This window comes from Pseudonaja textilis, chromosome 14, assembly GCF_049901715.1.
Source record: "Pseudonaja textilis isolate UNSWEBS1 chromosome 14, rPseTex1.2, whole genome shotgun sequence".
NCBI lineage: Eukaryota > Metazoa > Chordata > Lepidosauria > Squamata > Elapidae > Pseudonaja > Pseudonaja textilis.
Window position 1 is genome coordinate 1,107,647 of NC_142003.1, and position 23,099 is coordinate 1,130,745.

Consider the following 23,099-nt stretch of genomic DNA (forward strand, 5'->3'; position numbering starts at 1 on the left):
GTTGCAGAGTTTTTATTGCTTCCATTCACTCAGAGGGAGAAGGAGCTGCAAGGGGGGGGGCACGAGGGTTGCAGATGGCCCAGGAAAGGGGAGGGGGGGAGGGGGAGAACTCCACAGCCTCACAATGGATACCCAGCCTCCCCCCCCCCCCAACCAAACGGGCTGAAAAGACCAGGGAAGCCCCAGAGCGGCCGGCTTGGGAAGCAGCAATAGTGTGCGGGGTGTGTGTGTGTGTGCGTGCGCGTGTGTGTTTGCAAAAGGGGGGCGGGGCTGGGACGCGGGGAGGGGATGCTGGGTCTCTTCCTTTCTCAGCCCAGAGAGCCCGAGGGAGGCCGAGGTTTGGGGAGAGGGAGAATAACATCCCCGGGAAAAGTTGTTGCATACGGAGGAGCACCGAGGAGGTGTTAAAAAACAAATTCAGGAGCTTCCAGCAACCCCTCCCCGGACGGAAAACAAGAAAGGGAGAGAGAGAGAGAGAGAAAGAGAGAGAGAGAGACACCTTTGCTGGGAGCGAGCGTGGGAAGGGAGGGAATTGGACCAGGCAGGTACACGCCGCCGACACACCACGCACCCACGGAGGGGGCTCCGGAGCTCTTTTGATGGGCTGACCCAGGAACACAAAGCCCGCTTGGGCTGGGCTGGGGGAGGCTGTGTCCCCCCCCCGTCCCGCCGCCCCCACCACCCTCCAGGTCCGGTGCCTGCCCGGCTCTCCTTTCCCTTCTTCTTAAGCCCACCCCCCCCGAAAAGACCCCGCTTCTCTCAGCGGCCCCTCCGTTGGGCTCCCAACCTTGCAAGGAGGGAGGGGCAGCCCCAGAGGCCAAAAAAAATGGGGCGGGGGCGCGGAGAAGCCAATGCAAAGGGGAAGTTCGGGGTCTTCTCCCCAGCCCCCGTCCTTCCTTCCTTCCTGGGGACGCCGAATTCAACTCGACTTCTTCGGGGGGCTAGTTCAGCTCTCCCCCCCACCAGCCCCTGGCGCCAAACGGGGCGATTCCCACCGCCAAGAAAAGGCCGGGCTTCTTCTTCTCTCGCCCCCTCCCCATTTCCCCGAAGCTGCCCGAGTTGGAGCGCATCCCGTCTCCCGCCCCCCCCGCCGCCCGTCCCAATTCAAGCCCAAGGACCCCTCAAACCGACCCCGGGCCGAAAGGACCCCGCCCTCCCGCTTCAAGCAGGCGCCCCCCAGAGGCGCGGGGACCCCCGCCCCACTCCCCTCCCCTTCCCCGGCCCGGCAGGGGATGCTGGGGCCCGAGGACCGGCGCCCCCTCCGGAGCGGGGAGCGCGGCCGGGAGCCCAGGCCGGGGATGATGGGTGGGGGCGTCCCCCCAACACCCCCCACCCACCTTGTTGAAGGCGTAGATGTCCTGCTTGAGCTTCTCCCGCTGGGGGTCGTGGCCCTGGCGGCGGAAGCGAAACTTCATCATCTTGCCGAGGGGCGCGGGCGGGGGCGAGGCGGCCAGGCGGGGGGGCGGCGGCGCTTCCATGCAGCAGCAGCAGAGGCGGCGGCGGCGGCGGCGACGGCGACGGCGGCGCCCTCCGCATCCAGCAGGGCGAGGAGCGCAGATGCGCCCCGGTCGCGGGAGCAGCAGAAAAAGGAGCGGCGGCGGCGGCAGCTGGGCGGGGGGAGGGGGCTCCTGCCGCTGGGGAGGGGAGGGGAGGGGGGCAGGGACGCCGGGCCAGCCAATCAGCGCGCCCCGCGGGAGGCGAGACCCCGGCCAGACAATAGGCTGCCGAGGAGCGCGCGCCCCGCCGGAGTAGCAGACGGGCGGGGGGAGGAGGAGGGGAGGTGCTCCCGCCCCGCCTTTCCAGCTGTGCCTTGCGCTGCGCTCCCGCCGCCTGCCGGGAAATGTAGTCTTGACAAGGAGACGCTTCCTAGAGCAGGGTTGAACCGAGGGGGTCCTGGGCGCGCTCTCCAGGTGGGGGGTGGCTTTGCAGACGTTTCGGCACCCAACTAGGTAGCATTCTCAGTGCTAGGAGGGGGGGTTCAGAGTGGAGGAGGAGGAGGACTGGGGGTCTTTGGTGCTCTCTGAGCTTAGGGGGTTTCCTTGCAGACGTTTCAATGACCCAGGGAACATCATGCTATAGAGGTAGGCTGAGGGTGTTACTTAGCTGGGTCGTGAAACGTCTGCAAACGAGAACCCAAGGCCGGAGCCGCCGAAGCAGCAGCTGCCCCCTTCCCTCTTGCCTTGTCTCCAGTCTGGCTGTGCCGGATGGAGGCAGCGACCATGCTCGGAAACTCCTTGGAGAAGGTGGGCGCAGGACCCCCCCGAACCTCCCCTCCCCCTGCGGGCTTGGGGTCCGCTCCCCCCCAACGGCAGTTTGGTCTTCTTCCTGGCACGACCAGCCGGGAAACGGGGACGGGTGGCTGAGCCTCCCCGGGAACTGCGCCCCTGCGAGTGACAAGGCCCCCCAACTGCCCAGGTGTGCTTCGCAGGAGAAGCTGGTCGAAGGCCAACTTCCCCGGAGCCTCTCTCGGAAAAGAGACCCTGCAAGGGCGGCAGCAGCAACGAAGTTGCTTCCTCTGCCCGGCTTTGCCAGCTGCACATCTGGATGGGTGCCTTGAGGAGAGGCCTTTGCTCTGGGCTCCTAAGGGAGGATCGAGACGGCCGGTTTCAGCTGGGCGGAGGCCCCCTCCTCGCTGCTGTCCTTTAGAACAGGGGTCTCCAACCTTGGCAACTTTAAACTTGGAGGACTTCAACTCCCAGAATGGAAGGGACCTCGGAGGTCAAAGGTGTGTGTGCATTAAGGAAAGAGGGGACATGAATTCCTTTTTGGACAGGCCCACTCCGGATATTAAGCTTCTAGTCCAGAGTTCCTCAATCTTGGCATCTTTAAGATGGGTGGACTTCAACTCCCAGAACTCCCCATGCTAGCTGTGGAATTCTGGGAGTTGAAGTCCACCTACCTTAAAGTTGCCCAGGTGAGAGAGGGGAGAGAGAGGAGGGGAAATGAGAGAGAGAGAAAAAGAGAGAAAGAAATTGAGAGAGAAAGAGAATGAGAGAAAGAGAAAAAAAGTGAGAGAATAAGAGATGAATGATGGATGAATGATGGATAATTTCTCAATCTTGATAACTTTTAAGATTGGTGGACTTCAACTCGCCATGCTGGCTGGGGAATTCTGGGAGTTGAAGTCCACCAACACTGCATCCTGCAGAGTCCTTTTTTAAATTTCCCAATCAATAATCCTCCCTCTAAGATCCCAATGCCTATTTACAAGCACTGTGTAAGCATCATTAGGCTGTAAGGAAAAAGGAATGTGGCAAAATTAAAACGCTTCTGCGTGGGAGCAAAGAATGTGCAGGACCTTCCAATAGCATCTCAAACATAGCTGCAGCCTCCAGTTCCCACATAATATGGGTTGGTTTCGTTCTGGCACCGCACCACACACGTCTTCCGTCAAACTCGCAAGCTGGAGTGGTGCTCTTCTCGCTGGACAGACATTCGGGAAAACATCCAGCCAAAATGAAATTTGCAGGATTCAACTTCTTTTATTCTGACATGTAGATGTTTAGGGGCCTGAGAGTAAAACTGCCCTTGATCCAGTCTGTTTCTAGAGGGTGAGAAAAGAGGGAGGAAATTGGCCATTCTTGGCTGGCCAGGTTTCCCACTGGACTAGCCAACATGGATGGCAGAATATTCTGCTTTAGCTTTCCAGAGGAAACACATCAGCGTAATGAATTGGCAGCTGTCCATAGCCGTCTTCATTTTTTTTTCGGCTGGGCAAGCCAGTTTTCCTTCAAACCAACCACAGTTTACCTTTAAAGGATCTGGGCCGCAAGTGGAAAACAGGTTCAGCCAGGGGCGATTTCCTTTGATTAATCCCCCACGCCTTGGCAGCAGCTGACTTTCTTTCCCCACAAAACCTGTAGGCATTTCATTTCCTTCCCATGTGATCTGTGACTCCAAACACTGATGATCCCTTTCCCCCCACTTTTCTATCTGGTTAGTAGCGGAAGGTTTTATTAAGCATAATAATATGTTGGCATGCATAAGCGCACCAACGTGCCTACCATTCCTGTCCCATTGTTTCTTTTATTTCTTTTATTTTTCTTATATGTATCCATGTATTGATAACTTTGTTTTTACTTATACCTATTATCTTGTAAGCAAACGACAAAAAATAAATAAAATAAATCAATCTTTCCTGCCTTTTTGCTTTTAAGGCTCCTGAAGATGAATGAGCTTGGAGGAATTTGGCCAATGAATGCGGGATTTAGAGAGCCCCTCGCGCATCATCACAAAATCTCCAGAACCGTAACGCCTACGAACTTGAAATTTGCCACGTATCTTCCTCTTGGCTTCTAGGTGCTCACTAAGAAAGGGTTTTTCCAAATGACCATCAGAGCATTAGCATATTATTATTATTATTATTATTGTTGTTGTTGTTATTGTTGCTGTTGTTGTTGTTAACATGCTCCGATGCTAAGGAGTTGTACTCCCCCTCCCCACCCGAACAGGAATCTGTCCCAAATGCAAAACACGAGCAAAGGAGCGGGGTTTCAGTGTCAGAGTTTTCGAAGTGGCCATCATGGCTTCAGACTTTGGGCAAGCTTGATAACACCCAGAATATGTTTCGAGAGCAAATCACACCGTCTATTTGTGAAATGCTGCAGTCTCAGATCATTTGCAAATACAACCGTTACTTAGGTTTTCAACCTTTTCACCCACTGTCATTAAGCATCATCTCACAACTACCACCATTTTCCAGATATTGTCATGTTGCACATCCGTTGAACCAGGTTTCTTCCAATAGTTCCCAATGTATTTCCACATTCTTTCAGTCTCTTCTCCTGGCCATCTTCTATCCTGGATTCACTAAACTAAGAATGACATTCCCGCGTCGTGGGAGCGACTCTGCTTTTCCAAACATTGCTGTAGCTTTTCTCTAGGACCTTGGCACCAGCAGAGCCACCGTTCCAAGGGCAGGAATTTAAATTGCACTGCAGTGGAAAAAGTATAATTAGGAACATTTGCCTTTGCAGACAAGCCAGCATCTGGTGCTTGGTTCTGTACAATAGGCCACGTCTACACCTGGTGTAAATCATCTCTTTGTAAGCCTAGTAAATTACAGGGGAGGCTTAGGAATAAAAGGGACACTTTGTGGGAATCACTTTGTAAGCAGCGTAAGTTATTGTAGTCAAAAGTCTAGAACAAGATAGTGTCTTGGCTTCTTAGGAAGGATGTGATCGCTTGAAAACGAGGGAGAATTGCTTCACATGAGTTGATGAGAAGGGCAGAGAGAATGTCTGGCTGCAAACTGACTATGAAGAAAATAGCAAGCATTGGACACCGAAATATAATTGATCTTCTTTGATTTCTGCAGCAGCCCAAGTAAGCATCCCACCTTTCGGGCTGAGTTCACACAACACCCCTGAACTTCCAACCCGGTTTACTTCTGGCTTAGCAGGCTGTGTGAAACCTGCCAGCTGTGCCCAGTTCAATAAATTGTGGTCAAAGAAGGACTTGGCAAGTTGTGCAACACAACTGGTGTCTTTGGCAGGCCGGGGCTGGGGAGAGAGTTGACAAGACTTGGTGAGTTGGTCCAACATCTGGATTCACTAACAAGCAGCTTTGTGTGTGTGGAGGGTGCCTGAACACCCCCTGGAAAGCTGGATCACTAAAGTTGCTACCTTTTGTGCCATTGGGGTTAATGAGGCCTTGCCAAGAACACGCGTTGGGCTCTTTTATTTGATATGCGAGATAAGTCGGCTTGGTTTTATTTGGCAGGATGGAAAAGGAAGAGCTGGATGTGTGGTTTGGTGCTGTGGGGTGTGGTTTGTTGTTCTAGTCTCGAGTTTGCCTTTTGCACCCAAAGATCAAGGACTTTAACAGGGGAAAAGGGGGGGGGCTGGGGTACCACATAAGGCGGGGGAGGCAACCATCGCAATTTTGCGACCTGTGCATTTCAACTCCCAGAATCCATGCTGGCTCGGGAATTCTGGGAATTGGAAGTCCACGGGTCCTAAAGTTGACATAGTCAGCCACCCCTCATATAAGGCTCTCCTCTCCCCCGGGATCTCTGCCGAATCCCCCTCCCCAAGTCCCGTCAAAAACAAGGGCTGTTTGTAATTAACCGAGCAGCTAACGTGCTGGGGAAGGGATGATTCATTCACTGGGCCAGATTTGCAGGCAACCAGTTTAACAACAACGACACGCTTCAGATCCAGGCGGGCTGCCGGTTGGGTTGCGCAAGCAAGCAAGGCCATCTTGGAACCTTCACCTGGAGCGCAAAAGGCCGTCCCTGCGGAAGAGGCAAGGAGGGACCAGGACGCGAGGCAAGGAAGCCGAGAGCACAGCAGGTTGTGGAAAGTATTTTTGTCTTTGTGACCGTCTTTGGCTCTTCTCTCCCAGTGGTGCAAACCCCACTTTGCCGGGAATCAGGCAAAGGTAGGACAAGCAGCCAACACATCCGCACCCCTAAAACAGCGCATTTAAAAAGGCAGAGAAGATGCCACAGAGGTTGAAGGAAGCCTGCATCGTCGTCCCGGGTTTTCACTCTGTTGCAACACCGGCAGATGGCCGCTTGCGTTTGCTTCCGGCTCCTGTTTACCCAGGTCTGCCTTTCCTCCCTGGCCAAGGTCTGTTTACACCACTGTTTTCCTTTCTTGAACCCATCTCCCAGCCACCTACCCAACCAGATGTGCAATTCTGGGTACAAAACAAGCCTCTTGCGTATGATTCAGTGCCATGCGGCTGCCTAGTCAACAGTTTGGAGAATGTCAACACAGCATTGAAGTCACCGCGGAGGGGAACAAACGGGAGAGAGAGAGAGAGAGAGAGATGAGGACAGCGACCTGCCGGGAAAGGCTGGTACTCACAGCTTGTGACGGGGGACCACATTGGGGCTAGGAGGGTTGGCAGGCGGGGGGGGGGGGGGAGAAAACGGGACTGCTGCTGCTGCTTAGGAGCATATCGAGGCCTCAAGGATGGAAACACATCCAGGAGAGAAGCAACCTGAAATTAAGGGGAAACTTCCTAACAGTGAGGACAATTAACCAGTGGAACAGCTTGCCACTAGAAGTTGTGGCTGCTCCATCGCTGGAGGCTTTTAAGAAAGAGACTGGACAGCCACTGGTCTGAAATGGGAGAGGGCCTCCTGCTTGGGCGGGGGGCTGGACAAGATGATCCGAAAGGCCTCTTCCAGCTCTGTTCTGATTGTCTATCCTTAAACGGAGTCCGGGAGAGGGGCGAATTCGCCCCCAGGGATCCTGCGCTGAGGGGTCTTCAGAGGTCCAGCCTGTTGGCTCTGCCTCGGAAGCAGCTTCAGCTGCACGTGTCAAAGCGACGTTTATTCCTCTGCAGCTGGGAGACACTGGCTGACAATTGCTCCTCTGTGCTCCTCTGCTTCGGTTGGCAAAGACTTCCTAGGGCATGGGTGCCTGGCGTAAGCGGGGCAGAATGACGGGGAGAGGGGGGGCCAGCCTGCGAAAAGAGGAGGGAGCCCCAGTCATGTGAGGCCTCACCCCGAGGAGGCTCACCCCTAATAGCCAGGCACCTTCAGGACCTCATTTGGAGAGAGGCCACATTGGCAGAAGACCAGGGACCAGGTGGGCAAGGGCACCCGTGGGGGTGAGGTGCTCTGTCTTCCTTCCCAGGTGGAGAAATGTGCCAGGAAGCGGTGAACGGGGACAGTAAACTGGCACTCTGGAAAATTTAAGGGAGGGGCTGTGCCTGCCCAGGTTAAAATTTCAAACTCTCTCTTTTTTTAATGATTTCTAAGTGGTTTCCGGCACCATAGAAGGGAGTGTGGGGAGGCTGTGAAATACTGGTCTACCGTACTCTCACCAAAGAAAGATAAAAGGGACATCTGTTTGGGGACCAAAGGCGGAATAGAAATAGTTCTGTACATAAACTTTCTCTGGCAAGTTAAATATAGCGACAGCTTCGCTTTTCCTGCAAAATTAATTGTATTAGTCACAGGGGCAGGATTCTCATTCGCCCCCACCCCCACCCACCCCCGTCGTTTGGAAGCTCAGCCCCCTGTGGGATGCCAGATTTCCCTTCTCCAAGTGTCTGGCACTAGTGGAGGGGAAAGGGATCTTTCCCTTCCACGTTTCATGGGGGTATTTAGAAAATTGTTTCCTGCCCATTTGGGCTACTGAATCCAGCCTTCATCATCCTCCCAACGTTCAAATCGGTCTCTTCCCCGTAGGATCAAGATTGGGACGCTGGATCTACGAAGCAAAACTGCCCTCAGCCTTTTCCTGACTTGCACAATGACTGTTCCACATCGTCCCATTCTTCGCTTCCTTTCCAGCCTTTAGCCTGGCATCCTGCACCACCTTGTGGGTTAGGAGAATAATGCAAAAATCTGAGGGCTGCCTGGCCATTCAGGTCCCGATTTCAAGAAACGGTCTCGCCCTTGTTGCAAAATCAGGAAGGCTGGGAGATTTTATTTGACAAGGCAGAGAAAGTACCAAAAGCAAAGCGTCAAACAGCCGGCCAAGAGGATTTGGAAGATGCTTTACTGGATATACGAAGGAAACTGGATGAAGTTTTAAATGTTAAAGGGGGGATATGAATGATAAGCCAAGAGAATGACCTGGAAAATATTTTACTAATTGGACCTACGAAGAGGCTTGTTATAAAGCCATGAAGAGATCTGTGCTTCTCCAAGAAAAAGGAGAAATCAAATCCTACAAAAGAATATTTGATTGAATTAAAGGAGACTGTTAGAAGTAAAAGGAAGGAGTAGAAAGTCTATTTGATCAAGACGAAAAGAAAAAATTTATTCTGGAAACCCTTGATGGACTTTTTGCTGACTCCAGGATTGAAAAGTTGTTTAGATTCGCTTGTAGATGCGGGATAGAATATGGGGTGGAGAGATATCTGTTTAACCTTACAGGGGGTGAAGAGTTATTAAATTTGTTTATACTTCTTGTGATGAAGGTTGGCAGTCACTTCCTTTATCGTGTTTTTCTTTTTTCCACTTTTCATTCTTTCTTGCCAGTCTCCTCTCAGTTTGTATTTCTTTTTGCTATTGTAATTAAGGCTTACGGTTAACATAGGAAACGCATCTAAAACATCCCAGGCCTAACAAGTGTTGAACTGGCACTGCACGAAGGTTTTTCTTTTTAAAAAATACACGGATCCAAACACCGAAGTCAATCAAGTGATGCTTTCAGCTTTTATTTAGTTAAATGCAGCATTCTATACAAGAAAAAAAAAAAATTCAAACCCTTGACAGGGAACTATATTTCTTCCTAAATCAACCCGAATTAAAAGATTTCTTCCCAAATACACTGTATGGAAAATAATCTCTCCCCCCCCCATTTACAGCGTGCCACTCAGTACAGTTATTTTATGTATCCCAAACTTCAGAACTGTACAATTTGTTTACAAATCACACTTTTTTCCTATGAAAAATTACCGAAAAAAATATTGCCACTTATTTTATTTGTAACAAAACAATTAGATTTTTATTTATTTATTTTAAAAAACACAAAAAGTCAGCCAGAACTTTATTTTAAAGTGTGTGCTTGGAAGGAGACGGGCGGTGCAGGGAAAACCCAGGTGCATTTTAAAGCAAATAAAAAGTCCCAGCTCCTGACGCAGGTGCGACACCCCCTGGGAAAAGCGAAACCAGCCAGAATCTGCTGGAAAAGAGACCCCAGCGGTGCCAATCCCAGCTTTCGGCAACAGTTTGGGTATGATTGACAGGCTAAGGCAGGGTCCTTTGCAGGGGAGGCCCCTCTGACACAAGGATTTTGGTTCTCCTTGGAAGGGCCTCCGACTCGCACGACGGGGAGTGTTCCCTCCAACCCTCAGCCTGCCTCTTGCAACCAAGTCAACCCACGGGGGGAGGTGGGGGGGGGGAGACCCACAGGGAAAGGAAAGAGCATGTGCAGAGAGCCCTCTCTGCTCAACTTTCTGCACGCGGTTCCAAGAACACTAAGCCTCGGGGGACGCCGATGTTGGTGCAGTTCCCGGGGAGAGAGGCAGCCAGCACTGAAACAACAGGTGCGAGGACCAGATAAGGCCGCGGGTCTATCAGGGTCGCCCAGGCGCTTTGGGAAAGCCACCTACGCGTCCTCTTGTCCCTCCTGGCGGGAAAGGCTTCAGGGGGAGGCAGAGAGAAAATAAAATAAAATCGAATAAAAACAAAAGCAGCAGGCGAGCTAACGAGCTCCTTCTGACTTCTCAGCGCAGGCTGACCCGGCCTTGAGAAAACAACCCTCGAGCCAAACGTTCAAAACTAAAAAGGGGACACAGGAGCCGTCGCCCTTCCGGCCAAGCCAGCCACCCCCAGCGCGGAAGGAAAAACTCGAAAGAGCAGAAATTTCGCTTTTGCTCCAAGTCCTGGGATTCCCTGAGGCTGAGCTGGGTTGGGCTGCCGGGCAAAGACCCCCAATGGCCACTTTTGCTAAAGCCCCGGCGGGAGGTTCAGATCACCGGAGGGCAAAACTGGCCGCTTTGATTCAGACAAAACTCCAAACTGGCCACACTCTGCACAAAGCAAAGCAGAAACCGCTGAACGTATTCTGAGATACCAAACCCGACACCGGCCATAAGCTGCCGGTCCGGCTATTTCAGGACCTGCCACTGAGGTTAGGACAGCGCTTCTCCACCTTGGCCGCTTGAAGGTGTGTGGACTTCGGCTCCCTGCATTCCCCAGCCAGCCAGAATTCCGGGACTTGAAGTCCACGCATCTTCAAGCGGCCAAGGTGGGGAGGCGCCGCGTTAGGTGTTCTGCTTCACTTCCCCGTGCAGGTACGCGAGGCGAGAAAGCGGGATCCCTTCTCCCAACAGTCCCCTCAACTCCCCAGCCAGCGGCCGCAGCCACACGATGAACAGGAGGAGACGCGCAACCTGCTTTAAAGCCACCCGGGGTCCCTTGCTGTGGCTCACTGCAACCAAGCGCCAGTGGGGCCAACTCTGCTCACTCTCTGCTGCAGAAGGCGGGAAGGAGGGCGCCTCAGGAAAGAACCCCCTTCCCAGAGAGCGCTAGGTCAGCAGGCGTTCAGACCCAGATCCGCAGGGAAAATGGGTGTCTCTACTTCCAGAGTAGGAGAATCCCAGCTTGATTTCCCCGAAAGCGCTGCTCTCGGTTGGTGGGGGCGTTACCTTCTCGTGCAGGTAGGACAGGCAATGCAATCGTGGGAGGTGGACAGAGGAGGTGGGGCTGGCAGGCTCAGGCACGGGGATTAGCGGCCAGGCGCTTCACAGAGCGGAGAGAGCAGGACTGATTATGCCGCCCAACCTCCCCGCCCGCCTGGGGCAGAACCACCTTCCGGCTTCCCACGTGGGGTGCCAACTTGGCAGCTCCAGCCTTGTTCACCAGGAAACGGCTCGGCCTAATCCACGGGGGTCCCACCATGGCAACTTTTAAGACCCGTGGGCTTCCAAGCCCAGCATGGCTGGTTGGGGGATCCTGGGAGCTGAAGCCCACGAGTCTCAGGGTCGCCAAGGAGTTGGACGCTCCTGGACTAACCGGACCAAGAGCCGAGAACGGCTCCACCTTCCTCATACCTGGCCACCTGGCTTCAAGGACTGAGGACAGCAGCCTAAGGCTGACCTTCAAGTCATCGGAAGTGACCGCCATATTAATAAAAATTCTTTGCTCCCCCCGACAGATCGTTCTCCTGGGCTCAGGGAACCTCCCCTCCCTGATGCTGGAATTGCAGCCCCCGCATTGCCTGCCTCCCGTGCTGTTAGTGTGAAGACTTGAGCAGAATTTGGGGCTCCTGGACAAGCGACCCCCCTCTCCCCCGCCCCAGAGAGCCCTCCAGCAGCAGCAGCCCCGAGGTGGGACGGCTGAACTTCCTTCACAGAAAGAAAACAGACTAAACTCTTAGCAGCAGCAGCAGCAGCGCAGGAAACACACAGGCGCTTGCTAGCCCAAGCCAGGAAGGAAGGAAGGAAGGAAGGAAGGAAGGAAGGAAGGAAGGAAGGAAGCCAGGAAGGAAGGAAGGAAGGAAGGAAGGGAGGGAGGAAGGGGGAAATGTTATGGCATCAAACAGGACACACAAAAACCTGGGGGGCGGGGGTCAGGGGGCTGGGAGGGGGAATAAACCCTGACACTAAAGTGCAACATGTCCTGTACGCTTTGCCATCCGGTGTTGTTGCGAGGAGCCGGCGAGGTTGGGACTTCCAGTTGCTGGAGGAAAGCAGCTTTTTCGTCACCGCGGGAGAAAAAAAATCTCGCAAGAGTTCAGCAATGGGAGCCCTTTGGTGCAAGACGGAGCGAGGGGGGCGGGGGGTGAGAGAGAGAGAGAGGCATTGCCGTGTCCGTGGTGTGAAAAGGCTGCGTGGGGGGTCGGGGGAGCCTTGGAAGCAGCAGCAGCTTCGGAGCCGAGGGGACTCGGCCACCCCACCAGGTACTCAAAATGCGTCGCTTTTTGGCATCTTCAAAATCTGCTCCAGCCCAACACCTGATGGAGCCACGGAGCTTTTTCTTCTTCTTCTTCTTCTTCTTTTTAAAAAAAAGCTGCCTCGGCTATGAGGCATGGCCACTTTCCCCGAGAAAGCAGGCAGGCGGCCCCACATCCATCCTAGTCAGCCTGGATGCTGAGGGGAGGGGAGAAGGAAGGAAAGGAAAGGAAAGGAAAGGAAAGGAAAGGAAAGGAAAGGGAAAAGAAAAGGAAAAGGAAAGGATGGAAGGAAGGAAAGAAAGGAAAGGAAAGGAAAGGAAAGGAAAGGAGGAAGGAAACGAAAGGAAAAGGAAAAGGAAAGGAAAAGGGAAAGGAAAGGAAAGGAAGGAAGCCAGATTTGTTCCAGCTCTTTTTCAAGATAAAACAGGAAGAGAAGGGGCAATACAGCCTTGAAGGTAGAGGAGAAGTAACTAAGGGAGGGCCAAGGGGGGAGATTCCACTTCACAGCCTGAAGGCCAGTCTCATCACCTCGAAGACTGGGGAAGGAGCATGTGGGTGTCCAAGAATTCCTCAATGCCGCCTCATTTTCACTTTCCGTGCCGGACTCCCCTCGTCCTCCTCCTCCTCCTCCTCCTCCTCCTCCAAGTCTTCTGTGTACTCGTAAGACTTCCGCCAATAGTTCTCAGAGCTGAAGTGACTCCGCCTCCGGTGTTTCGGCAAGAGGACCGAGCGCCGGTTCTCCTCTTTATCCATCTCTAAAATTCGAGGGCTGAAAGGAGGAGGAGGAGGAGGAGAAGAAGAGATCTGCGTGAGGGGACTCACTCCGAGAAGGCCGAGATTGCACCCAGCCGAGTCTCGCTCCCCCCGCCCCCAGGGCCAGCCCGCCTCCCGTGGAGCCTCTTACCGGTGGGCCGCGTCAGGGTCTGCTTTGCGATGGGACCTCTTTGGCTTCAGGAGGGGGTCCCGATTGCTCCTGGACAGGCGGTCCGAAGCGTAGCCTGGGACCAACACAGAGCTACTCAGCGACCGAGTCTCCAGCCGGGGGGCGTCCACTCGGGTCCTGGAAGTATTAGAGATCACAACAGCATTCGTCACTCAGCAGGGGCCCCTCCTCACATGAAACACAGCCAAGCCTGCTGCGATGGCCAAGGGCTCAGGGACAGGACGACGCCTTCCACGGTCATTAAGTGAAACTGCCCTTCCCCCACTGACTCTGCTTGTCGAATGAGTCAGTGGCCAAGCACCTGAATTTCATTCGGGCAACCGGGGGGAGGTTCAATGGTCGTAAGTGTGAAAAATGGTTGTAAGTCACTTTGTTCAGTGATGTTGTGACTCTGAAGGGTCACCCTCCAAATGACCGAAGCACAGCAGTTAGTACATAGACTCAAAATAAATTATTAAAAAAAAAACTCCACTCCACAAGAGCGAAAGAGAAACTTCCAACCTAGCATTAAAAGGGGGAAGGCTGACATTGTTCATTTCCAGCCTGCTTCTGTCCAAACTTCCTTACCTTTGAGAGCCCAACTGTTCCACGCTGGAAGGGATGAAGCAGCCACAAAAAAAATGCAATGGTGGCCGAGAAGCTGAGGCGCACTTTGATATTTCGGCACCGAGCCTAACGTTCAAAGAGGCTCCAAAGTTTGCCTCGCAGTAAGAGGATGGCGGGAAATCCACCGAGATCCCAGCCGCGCAGAAGCATTTGGGGTCGGTGTGTTTACCCTATAAACTGAGCACGTTTTTTGTTCCTGGCTGTCCCTTCTGCTCCAAGTGCATCAACTACTTTCCTGGCCTAGAAGAAGAGGAGCCCACACCCACCCACCCACCCACTTCGGCTGGTTTGGATGGAGTGGAAATTCCCTTCAGCTGCCCTGAAGTGTTTATGGCCACACAGTAGTAACCAGGCAGCTGAAGGGAATTTCCACTCCATCCAAACCAGCGCCAGATCCTTTCCCGGCAACGTGTGTTTTCTCTCTCTCTCTCTCTCTCTCTCTGTCTCTCTTGGCAAAAGGCTGGATCTGCAGGACTGCAGCACTGAGACGTGCGCACCAATCTTGGCACACAGCGCGGTGCTGCACTGCTGGATAAGCGCAGGGCCAGCCGCTGACCGGCCGAAGGTGCAGGAAGCATGCGGCGGCACCGGAAGATCTGTGCTGGCAGCCAGAGGCTTCACGCGCACGACTCAAGATGTTGGCATGGGCACTGCAAGTGCTAAAGCAACGAAAGGACGGCCTCTCTCACTACCAACCTGCCCAGGTGTTTTGAGATCGACCAATAAGGCCCTTTAGAAATTGACCTGGCCAGCGCAGGTGCGGCTACAGTGTGTAGTACTGTGCTGTGGGCTCTCAGGTCCTAGAATGTCCTTTGCGGGAAGGGGCCTTTAGCTGCCATAAATGGCTTTTAAATGTTGATCCTCATGGTCTAATTTCAGATATAATTTTGGCTTATATTCCAGGTTTAGTTCCATTATTATAATTTCAAATGCTTACGGGAGCACAATGGCCAGGAATAAGCTTGCAAGGTAATTATTACTGTGCAAGTCTCAAAGCCTCTCTGCTCTTTTCTACCTGCTTTCCTGATACAAATTACCAGAGACGCTAATCTCAAAGGTTAACGAAAATAAGATGACACCGTTGCTTCCCTCTGGACTAAAGCAGTAATTAATCTACTTCCAGCCCGCCGAAGACTTTGATAGCAGGATGCAGATATCCTGGGATAACAGCACGTGACTATCGGCAGGAGGACCGCATGACGCCCTAGTGGAACCACAGGGTTGAGGTTAATTCAACTTTTCCTTGCGCATAAAAGGGGCTGGAAGCATTACAGTTTTCAAACACAACCCAGACCTGCCAAACAGAGCCTCTGCCTTCTGCTGGGGTGTGGCAGCTGGGGAATTCTGGGAGTTGAAGTCCACGGGGCTCAAATTTGCCACGCGTGGAGAAGCGCTGACCTAGCACACTTCCAGCCTCCCCAGTTGCAAGTTCTTAAAGAAGGCGGCGAGGCATTTGAGTGTGCGAAGAAGGCCCTTTTCCTGGCCTCTCCTCAACCCCAACTGCTCATGGTCCAGTGATTCCTGTCTAGAGAAGTCTGCCCCCCTGGCTAGATAAATGCTCCAAGAGGCAACACCTCAGAAGCAGGAGGATGGGTGGACGACCAGTCAGCATCGACTGGACAGACTCCAAGGGGGCACCAGAAACCGGTAAATGAGGCCAAAGAGATCCCGCCACTCACTTCCGAAGGATGATCACGGCTCTCCTCTCCTTGATATCCTGGGGTCGAATGCAGTGCGTGATTTCGTCAGCTGCGTAGCCACTGTGTGAGACAAAAGGGGTTTTAGAGCACAGGAGTTTACTGTGGGGACTTTTCTTAGCCAGCCTGTGGCCCACGGCTGCTCTTTGAAGGGTTGCTAAACGCTGTGGCCTCTTTCAAAGAATGGTTGGCCAGGCCTTGCGGAGAAAGCCATTTGGGGCTCCCCTATTTTCAGTACTACTCCGAGCACCCCACTGCCTCCTCCCCCAGATCCTTAACTCTGAGCCCCAAATACTGTCCCAGCACAAGTGGGGTCCTCTCACATGCTCTGGGTCTCCAATCAAATTGCTTTGGCAAGCGCAGGAATATTTTTGCTAGGCACAGCTTGTGTAACCAACTATCTGTGGTCTAAAAGGCCGGCTCTCCGCAGCTCCAGAGGCCAAGACAGGTCATGTGGCATAACCTCACAGGTATCCTTTAGCCAAAATCCTAAGGAAATGCACTGAGATAACATCTTGCAGAACCAACCCCAATTCTGAGACAAAAAAGTTCCGGGACTAAACTCCAATTCTTGCTTTGTAAGTTATCTGGTCGGTAGTAACTGGTACTTACTGGTACACACACCTCACAAAGCTATGTCTGGTACACTTAAATGCAAGAAAACACCAAGGCTGTGCACCGCAGGGTGTTTTTTAAGCAACACTCATGTGTAAAGTAAAAACAGAATGAAACCAATTTGAGGCCAAACAGGTAAGCGTACATTTGAAAGACTGGATAGATTAAAAGGCTGGGCCAGTCAATAGGATTTGGAGCCAGTATCTCCAGAAGACAGAAATGACAATATGGAGGTTATCTTCTCTCTTACAGCCAGCTGCTACGGCTTGGGTGGCAAGACACTCAGAGAACGGGCCTCAGATGAACTCCTAGGGGGAAGGTTTGATGCTCAGCCCAGTCACTTCTCCATGAGAGCCAGTTTGGTGTAGTGGTTAAGGCATCAGGCCGGAAAGCAGGGAGTCCCGAGTTCCGGTCCTGAAGCAGTGGAATGACCCTGGGCTGGCCACTTTCTTCCAGGCCCAGGAAGGAGGCAGTGAAAACCCTTTCTGAACAATCTTGCCAGGAAAACTGCAGGAACTTGTCCAGACGGTTTCTGAGAATTGGACACAACTGAACGGAAAAAGGAAGAAAAAAAACAAAAACACACCCTTCCCTATAAAGCCAGCGTGGTTGAGATTCTAGTTTTGTTACTAAGATCCACTGGAGCCGTCACGGCTATTAATCCAACCTTGGCCTGCAGTGGAAACACACGTCGACCCTCCAATATGATCTCAGCTATTCTAAGATTGTCACCATATGGTGACGCTCCCAATAAATTTCATCAGGTTTACTCAGCGTCTGCGATCAAGCTTTGCCCGGAACTGGATAGAAACTGAACCATCCTAATTCGTCTCTAACGGAAAAAAAAAAAACCCATTAAGAGAAAGACAACATTCCAACCTGGCTGACCAGTTGCAAAGGCGATGCGTAGTTGTGGGACGCTTGTCCTTTCCTATCACAAACAACACCGACGCAGCAACAAGGCTCGCGACTGTAAATATTAGAAAGCGCAGCCTGGAAGTTGCACGCTGAAGAACCAGGGGACGGGTTTGGAGAAGCCGTGGCGTTGAACGCTAGACGGTAGGGCAACCCGGGAGGAATCAATACTCCGCCAGAAGTTAGGCAAAAAAAAGAAGACAGGCCGCTTCTTGCAATTTCTGTCGAATGGCAGGAGGGCTCCCATTACGCAGGATGAAGCACCTGGCCCCTGCCTACCTGCCGTGCGGCTCTCTACAGCTCCTAAAGGCAGCTGCGTTCAGAAGTTGCCGCTTCTTCGGCTGAAGGTTCAGATGCGGCTCACTGGCTGGATTTGAAGACTCTTCTGGTAGGTTCAAGAAACGGAAGCCGTCCCCCTTCTGAGCCAGCAAAACGTCCAACTTGAAAGGCCTTTAATTTAACGCATGAGAACACTGCACCTCCTTACTTCCCCCGCAGACCGAAGTCTAAACGCCCTGCTTAAAGGGCACCGAGTGGTGAGGTGTCTGCTCCCTACCTTGGAAACCAGCCTGCCAGGAAAGAAATGTCAAGGCCCTGCACGGTGCCCTTGGCCCTATTATAACCATACAAGGTTTCTGCTCCTGGAAAAAAAAAGCCCCACTGGTTGCCTTGGTAAACTGGCAGAGGAAACCGAGGTTATCTTGCAAGAGTCAAGCAGCTGCCTGTACAGGTGGTTCTGTAAACCGGCTCACCAAAGGGCTCCCCCAGCTTAGTTAGAACCCCGTTTTTTCTCCCAACTTGAGCAATTGGAAACACAGGCGAGCTTTGCACCGTCTTCTTATAAATAAGGTCCAGCTTGAGACAGGAAACCAAGAGCCACGGTGGCCCCCCGTTCAAAATTAACAAAAGATCCAAACCTGCTGCCCTGAAGAAGCAACTTCTAGACAGAACGCAAAAGCTGTGAAAACAATACCTGCCCAGCTACCCGTGTTTCCTAAGAACGCTCTCCTGAGTCAACTGTGCTGGTACTTTTGGGGGTGTTGGCTGGGCCAAACAGGTGAATGAACAGGTGAATTAGAAGCCTCCTCCCAGAAAGCAGAGTGTCATCACCAACTGCAAATTGCCCAACCGCACAAGGATGTGCTTTGCTACCTGTACAAATAAGACATCTAAGTATCCCCAGATGTTGCCCTGCCTAAAACGCCTTTGCTACCCAAACGCCACAGGATTCATGGGTCAATTTCCTACGTGGCTGCTCGGCCTCTTCCTGACCGTCAGGGCTAGTTTGTCTCCTGCACGAACCTTAGTTACTATAAGTGCAAGGTGCCCCGGAAACGACACTTTAGTTTTTGCTTCTCTTTATGACGGGTGCCCCTGGGCGGTTGTGCAAGGCCCTGCTTGTGCTATAGAGGTTTTATCTTCCTCCTCCCAGGTCGTGTGGAGGGATCAGCTTACCAAGGCAAGCAGGGGATCTCCTTACCCCTCACGGAGCACTTTTAAGGGTCTTCACTCCTCAGACACCCCCTCTCCCCCCCCCCAAAAAAAGATCAGCTGCCCTCCCTTTACCATGGCAACACTGAATCATTGGGGAGGCTTGACTCATCCTGGCAGGAAACGGGTTCTGGCTTACAGGCCTATAAATACAGTTTGTCACGAGTTTGTCCTGACCCAGCATTTTGCACTAGTTCACACTCGGGGCCTGTGAAGCAGCAGCAGCATCTTCACCAGGTGCTGATTGTCGCAGGCAGTACTACTCCCTCTTCATTATCCAGGACCATCTCCATCCTCTGTTTTGGGGGTGGGGGTGGGGAATCAGAGCCAGAAAGTGGGGGCTGGGGGAGGAGAAGAGCCAAGGACTGCAAGGTCCAGCTGCAGCTTTAGCAGAAAGTGCTCTGGACAGGATCGCTGAAGGATTACCCCCTCCTCCTCCTCCAGGGAAAAAGGAGCAACGTTTTAGAGAACGAAGAGCTTCTGCAAAAACCGCCTGACAGGAAAGGACAGGCCTGGGCCTTCGGTTATGAGCGTGGCAGGCAAGCCCTCCTCACCATGCCCCCCCGCCCCCCCCAGGGGTCAAAGCCAGAGGTGAACTGCTGACTGGGAACGGGCCCTCAAGGCCCGGCGATGCCAGGCTTCCTCTGCTCCGCGGAGGCTGCGTTTTGTTCTTGGAAATGCTGCCGGAGGGAGCCGGATCAGTCATGCTGTTCTCCAATTTGCATTCCGAACGCAAACAAGTCATTAGGCTGGCATTCAGCTGGAAGGTGCACCCTGGCAGTCAAAACATTTCCAGGAGAGGTGCAAACCCACGCAAGCCTTTTGCAGAGGGGAGAATGTCCCTCCTCCTGCCTCGATTCCCGACGTCTACGGTACGGTCCTCTGGGGTTTTCTCCCCATGCTGATCTTTCTCCTAACGTGGAAGCACCAACTCTCCGTATTCTAGACACGCCGCTCTGCCCTTATCTTTTAAAATGAAGTGCTTTCTCCCGTTATGGCGCCTACGCTGCTCACGTCAAGCTTCCTTCGGCCGCTACGGTTCTCAAGACTGCCTGCTCTCTGCGGAGCCACCTGCACACCAAGGCTGGAACTCAAGTGTTCGGCCAGCGGAAACCTAAATTGCACACTTGGTTCACCCCATCAACCGGGTTTTGGTCTTATCTTACTCAAATCTGGGACTGTGCCGTGAAACGACTTCTCAGTGCCCAACGGCGCATTGGCGAGATGGCTAAAGCCAAATATTGATGCTGGCTCATCGCTACAGACCGTGTGAACTAGGCCTCACTTAGAACAGCCTGAAAGTTCCCAGAAGACAACTTGAAAACCAGCCTTTCAATAAACAAGAACTGCTTACATCCAGACAGGCTGAACCAACAAAGTCCTCTGGAAACCGTAACCCAATATTTATTCCTACATCTGAAGGGCTGCCCCAGAGGAGAGGGGTTCAAATTACTCTCCAAAGCACCAGAGGGCAGGACAAGAAGCAACGGATGGAAACAAACCGAGGAGAGAAGCAACAGAATTCAGGAGAAACTTCCTAGCGGCGGGAGAACAATTAGCTGAGACAACCTCCGAGGTGCCTTCCAGCTCTACTCCGTTTGAATATGGCGGTCAAACCTTCCCCTTTTCAGAATCAGCCGCAAAGACGGCACACGCTCAGAGACGAAAAGGGCTCAGGTGGCCTCGAGCAAACCGGGTCACTGGGCAGGCCTCTCCTTACCTGAGGACCGTGACACTCCCCCGTCTCACGGGCAGGAAGAAGACGGGCTCGGAGACCCTGATGGGCTTGAACTGGAACTTGCACCCAAAGCAGAGGGCTGAGTCACTGAAGAAAGACACCGACACAATCGGCCTCTCGAAGATGTGGATGGGGTCCACGTGGGAGACGATGCAGCCCCCCGGCTGGTAGTCGTTGATCACCGCACTGTTCACAAAGCCCTCGGGGATGACCCGGTGCTCCACCAGCTTGCGGATGACCAGGTCGTGAACCCACTCGGGGATGGAGTCCACTTCCCCCCGCGGGTACAGCCGCTCCTGGCCGGGGCCTCGCCTTTGCAGCTGAGACCCATAGGTGTAGCCCTCGCCAAAGAAGTACTTGTTCCGGAGTGGGGCCCTGTCCACCGTGTGCTCTTTGTACAGGTCCTTCTCGGCCCGGGAGACCACCTCGTCGATGCGCGCTTCGATCTTGACACACTCCTCGGGGCTGAACAAGCGCAGCTGCCGGATGCCGCTCTTGACCTTCTGGGCCTCCTCTTCCTCCTCCTCCTCCCGCGGGGGGTCCTCGGAGTCGGTGGGCTCGGAGTCAGAATCGTGGTGGTGCTTGCGCTTGCGTTCAGCGGCTCCCCCGCCAGCTCCGTAGGGGGACTCGGCAGGATCCCGCCTGCTCTTGCTGCCGCCGCTGTTCTTGTAGCCGTCCCGATAAGGCATCATCGATTTGAGCTTCTCTCGTAGGTCTGTATATCCACTCCCAGCCATGGCCAGTCCCCTGGTCACCGCTGCCCTCTCGGTTCAATTCCCCGAGGCGCGGTCGGAAGGGCTGGTAAGCGGGATGGCCTGCTCGAATGTTCACGGCATGGTCTGGCGCTGCAGAGCGAGCGCCAGGAGGAAAGGAAACCAAAGGCCGACAGCTTGGCCCCCCGCCCCAATCAAGGGCCCTTCTGGATGGGGAAGATGCCCCCTCCCCTTCCAAGAGTTTCCCCTTGCCCCCACCAGGAACAGGGGCAAGGGGACCCCAAAAGTCTTGCCAGAAAGCTACGTATTCAGCCCAAGGCCTGAAAGGAGACAGGCACCGAGCCCGGCATTTCCACCTGCAGCCAGCAATTTGACTCCTCCAAGGTGTGTTGCCAAGACCTTGAGATCTCACCTGCAGGGAGAAGAAACCAGTTACAGGAGAGGGTGGGGAGAAAAAGTGTAAACACCCCCCCAGTGAACCCATCCTGCCAGCCTTTCCCTGGGCAGAAGAGCCTCCCCTTCAGCCCCCTCTAAGCTCGAAGACACCCCTCCCCATCCTCTGCTTTCTCCCTTACTGCCCCAGGAGAGCCAAGCCGTCTTCCCTGCCCCCCCACCAAAAGGACCCCCTTCTTTCCTTCCCCATCGGGCTCCGAGCAGGAAGTGGCCCTGTTGACCCCAGCAGGAAAGCGCAGCATCCCCGCCCGCCACGCAGATTCTCCCACGAGTGACTCAGTCGCCTGGGGGAGAAGCTCCTGCCGCCGACCCCCCGAAAGAGGAGGGGGGCAGCTCCTCCTCTGCGGATCCTTCCACATCCGGTGTCCCCCCACGATCCTGCCTTCTGCTGCTTATCAGCCCCCCAAAGGTGTGGGGGGTCCTGGCCAGGTGGGGACGCTCCTCCCTGGGGGTCCCCAAGGCTCCGCTCCCCCAGGGAGGAGGAGAAGACCCCGCCTCCTCCCTGTCACGTGGTCCCCCGGGGGATGAGGGGGTTCAGGCTGCGACCCCAGCAGAGTCAACGAGGCAGGAGCTCCCCCCCCCCCAGGAGGGAAGAGCCCCCCCCCCGAGGGACCCTCGGGCGCGGGGAGGGCAGGAAGGGCGCCGGGGCCTTGCCCGGCCGGACTCACCGCGCTCCGGCCGGCTCGCCCGCCCTCACCACGCGCCTCCCGAGTCCGGCTCCCGCCGCACCGCTGGCCCGGCTCCCTTCATGGCGGCGCAGGCGCGGCGAACGAGGCTGCCGCTGCTCCCGCTGCCCGGACGGCTCGCTACGTCACCCGCGGCCGGCCCGACATTATAAATAACTTCAAGGCATCCTCCTCCTCCTCCTCCTCAGAGCGCAAGCCGCGCCTCCCGCGCAGGCGCAGCCGCCGGCGCGCCCCAGTACGCAGGCGCGGACAAGCCCCGCCCCGGCCGCGCGACGAAAGGAAGCGGGCTCCTGCCCAGGAGGGCCCTGCGCATGCGGCTCTCGCCACCAACGAGCGGAGAGGTAGAGCGGCACGCAGTGGGGGGGAGCTGTTTGAGAGTCAGAAAGCTCCTGCGGAATGCTCCGTTTGCCTCGGGGGCGGGGCAGGGACTTTCTCTTGGAAGAAAATGAGAATCGGGAAGGCGTTTCCCGATAGTTGCAAAACGCCCCTCCGCGAATGTTTATGCAAGGGGTATTTCCCTACAGCGGCCGAAAATGAAAGCGGCCAGTAAAATGCGTGCGTGGGGTACTTGGAGGGGCCCCGTCGCGCAGGCTCAGCCGGGGAACAGCGCAGGCGCACAAAGCGGGCATTCGAGCGGTGTGGAGGTGCCTGACGACGAGGTTTCGCCGGGAGAGCGAGGTACGGCTGTGGGCGTGGCTACTTTGGCGCCCATTGGCTACGCTTTCCCTGCCAAGCGGAGTTACCTGAAAAGGCTGCTCGCTGATTGGCCGAAGTGAAATCCGCGCGCGGAGAGCCGGCCAAAGTGACTGCAAGCCAAGAAGTTGGTGCCTCCCATGATGCTTTGCGCAGGCGACTCTGGCCAACATCGAAGCGTTATCGGAAATTCCTTTTGCAGATTCTTCCAGCTGAAGATCCAGACCCATCATCCCCAGCCAGC

General features: G+C 54.3%; 2 protein-coding genes and 1 long non-coding RNA gene across 5 annotated transcripts in view; 1 reads left to right on the forward strand and 2 right to left on the reverse strand.

The window, feature by feature from the left end:
* LLGL1 (LLGL scribble cell polarity complex component 1) overlaps positions 1-1,757 on the reverse strand; it is a 36,149-nt gene extending 34,392 nt beyond the window's left edge. The window contains exon 1 of one of the 3 annotated variants that reach the window (XM_026704416.2): positions 1,338-1,757. In XM_026704416.2, coding sequence (XP_026560201.2) covers positions 1,338-1,478 — 141 coding nt within the window. In that variant the 5' untranslated portion in view covers positions 1,479-1,757. The remainder of the gene's footprint in view (positions 1-1,337) is intronic. The other 2 variants (XM_026704417.2, XM_087912812.1) reach the window with 2 other exon arrangements.
* A 4,722-nt stretch (positions 1,758-6,479) lies between these two features.
* On the forward strand, positions 6,480-10,084 carry LOC148124664 (uncharacterized). Its single transcript, XR_015739568.1, has 2 exons — positions 6,480-6,804; positions 8,147-10,084. It is a non-coding gene; the product is annotated as an uncharacterized LOC148124664 (long non-coding RNA).
* ALKBH5 (alkB homolog 5, RNA demethylase) lies at positions 9,103-22,389 on the reverse strand. Its single transcript, XM_026704414.2, has 5 exons — positions 22,145-22,389; positions 20,293-21,435; positions 15,534-15,614; positions 13,210-13,365; positions 9,103-13,074 (listed from the first exon to the last, which is right to left on the reverse strand). Exons 2-5 carry the CDS (start codon positions 21,045-21,047, stop codon positions 12,876-12,878), a joined length of 1,191 nt encoding a protein of 396 aa, XP_026560199.1. The 5' UTR covers positions 21,048-21,435; positions 22,145-22,389; the 3' UTR covers positions 9,103-12,875.
* Between the last annotated feature and the right edge of the window lie 710 nt (positions 22,390-23,099).

Coding starts and splice junctions, on each gene's coding strand:
- ALKBH5 (XM_026704414.2), bottom strand. CDS start 21,047: ATGGCTGGGAGTGGATATACAGACCTACGAGAGAAGCTCAAATCGATG. Junction 15,615..20,292: donor GGGAGTGTCACGGTCCTCAG/GTAAGGAGAGGC, acceptor TGTCTCACACAG/TGGCTACGCAGCTGACGAAA. Junction 13,075..13,209: donor GACCCTGACGCGGCCCACCG/GTAAGAGGCTCC, acceptor TCCTCCTTTCAG/CCCTCGAATTTTAGAGATGG.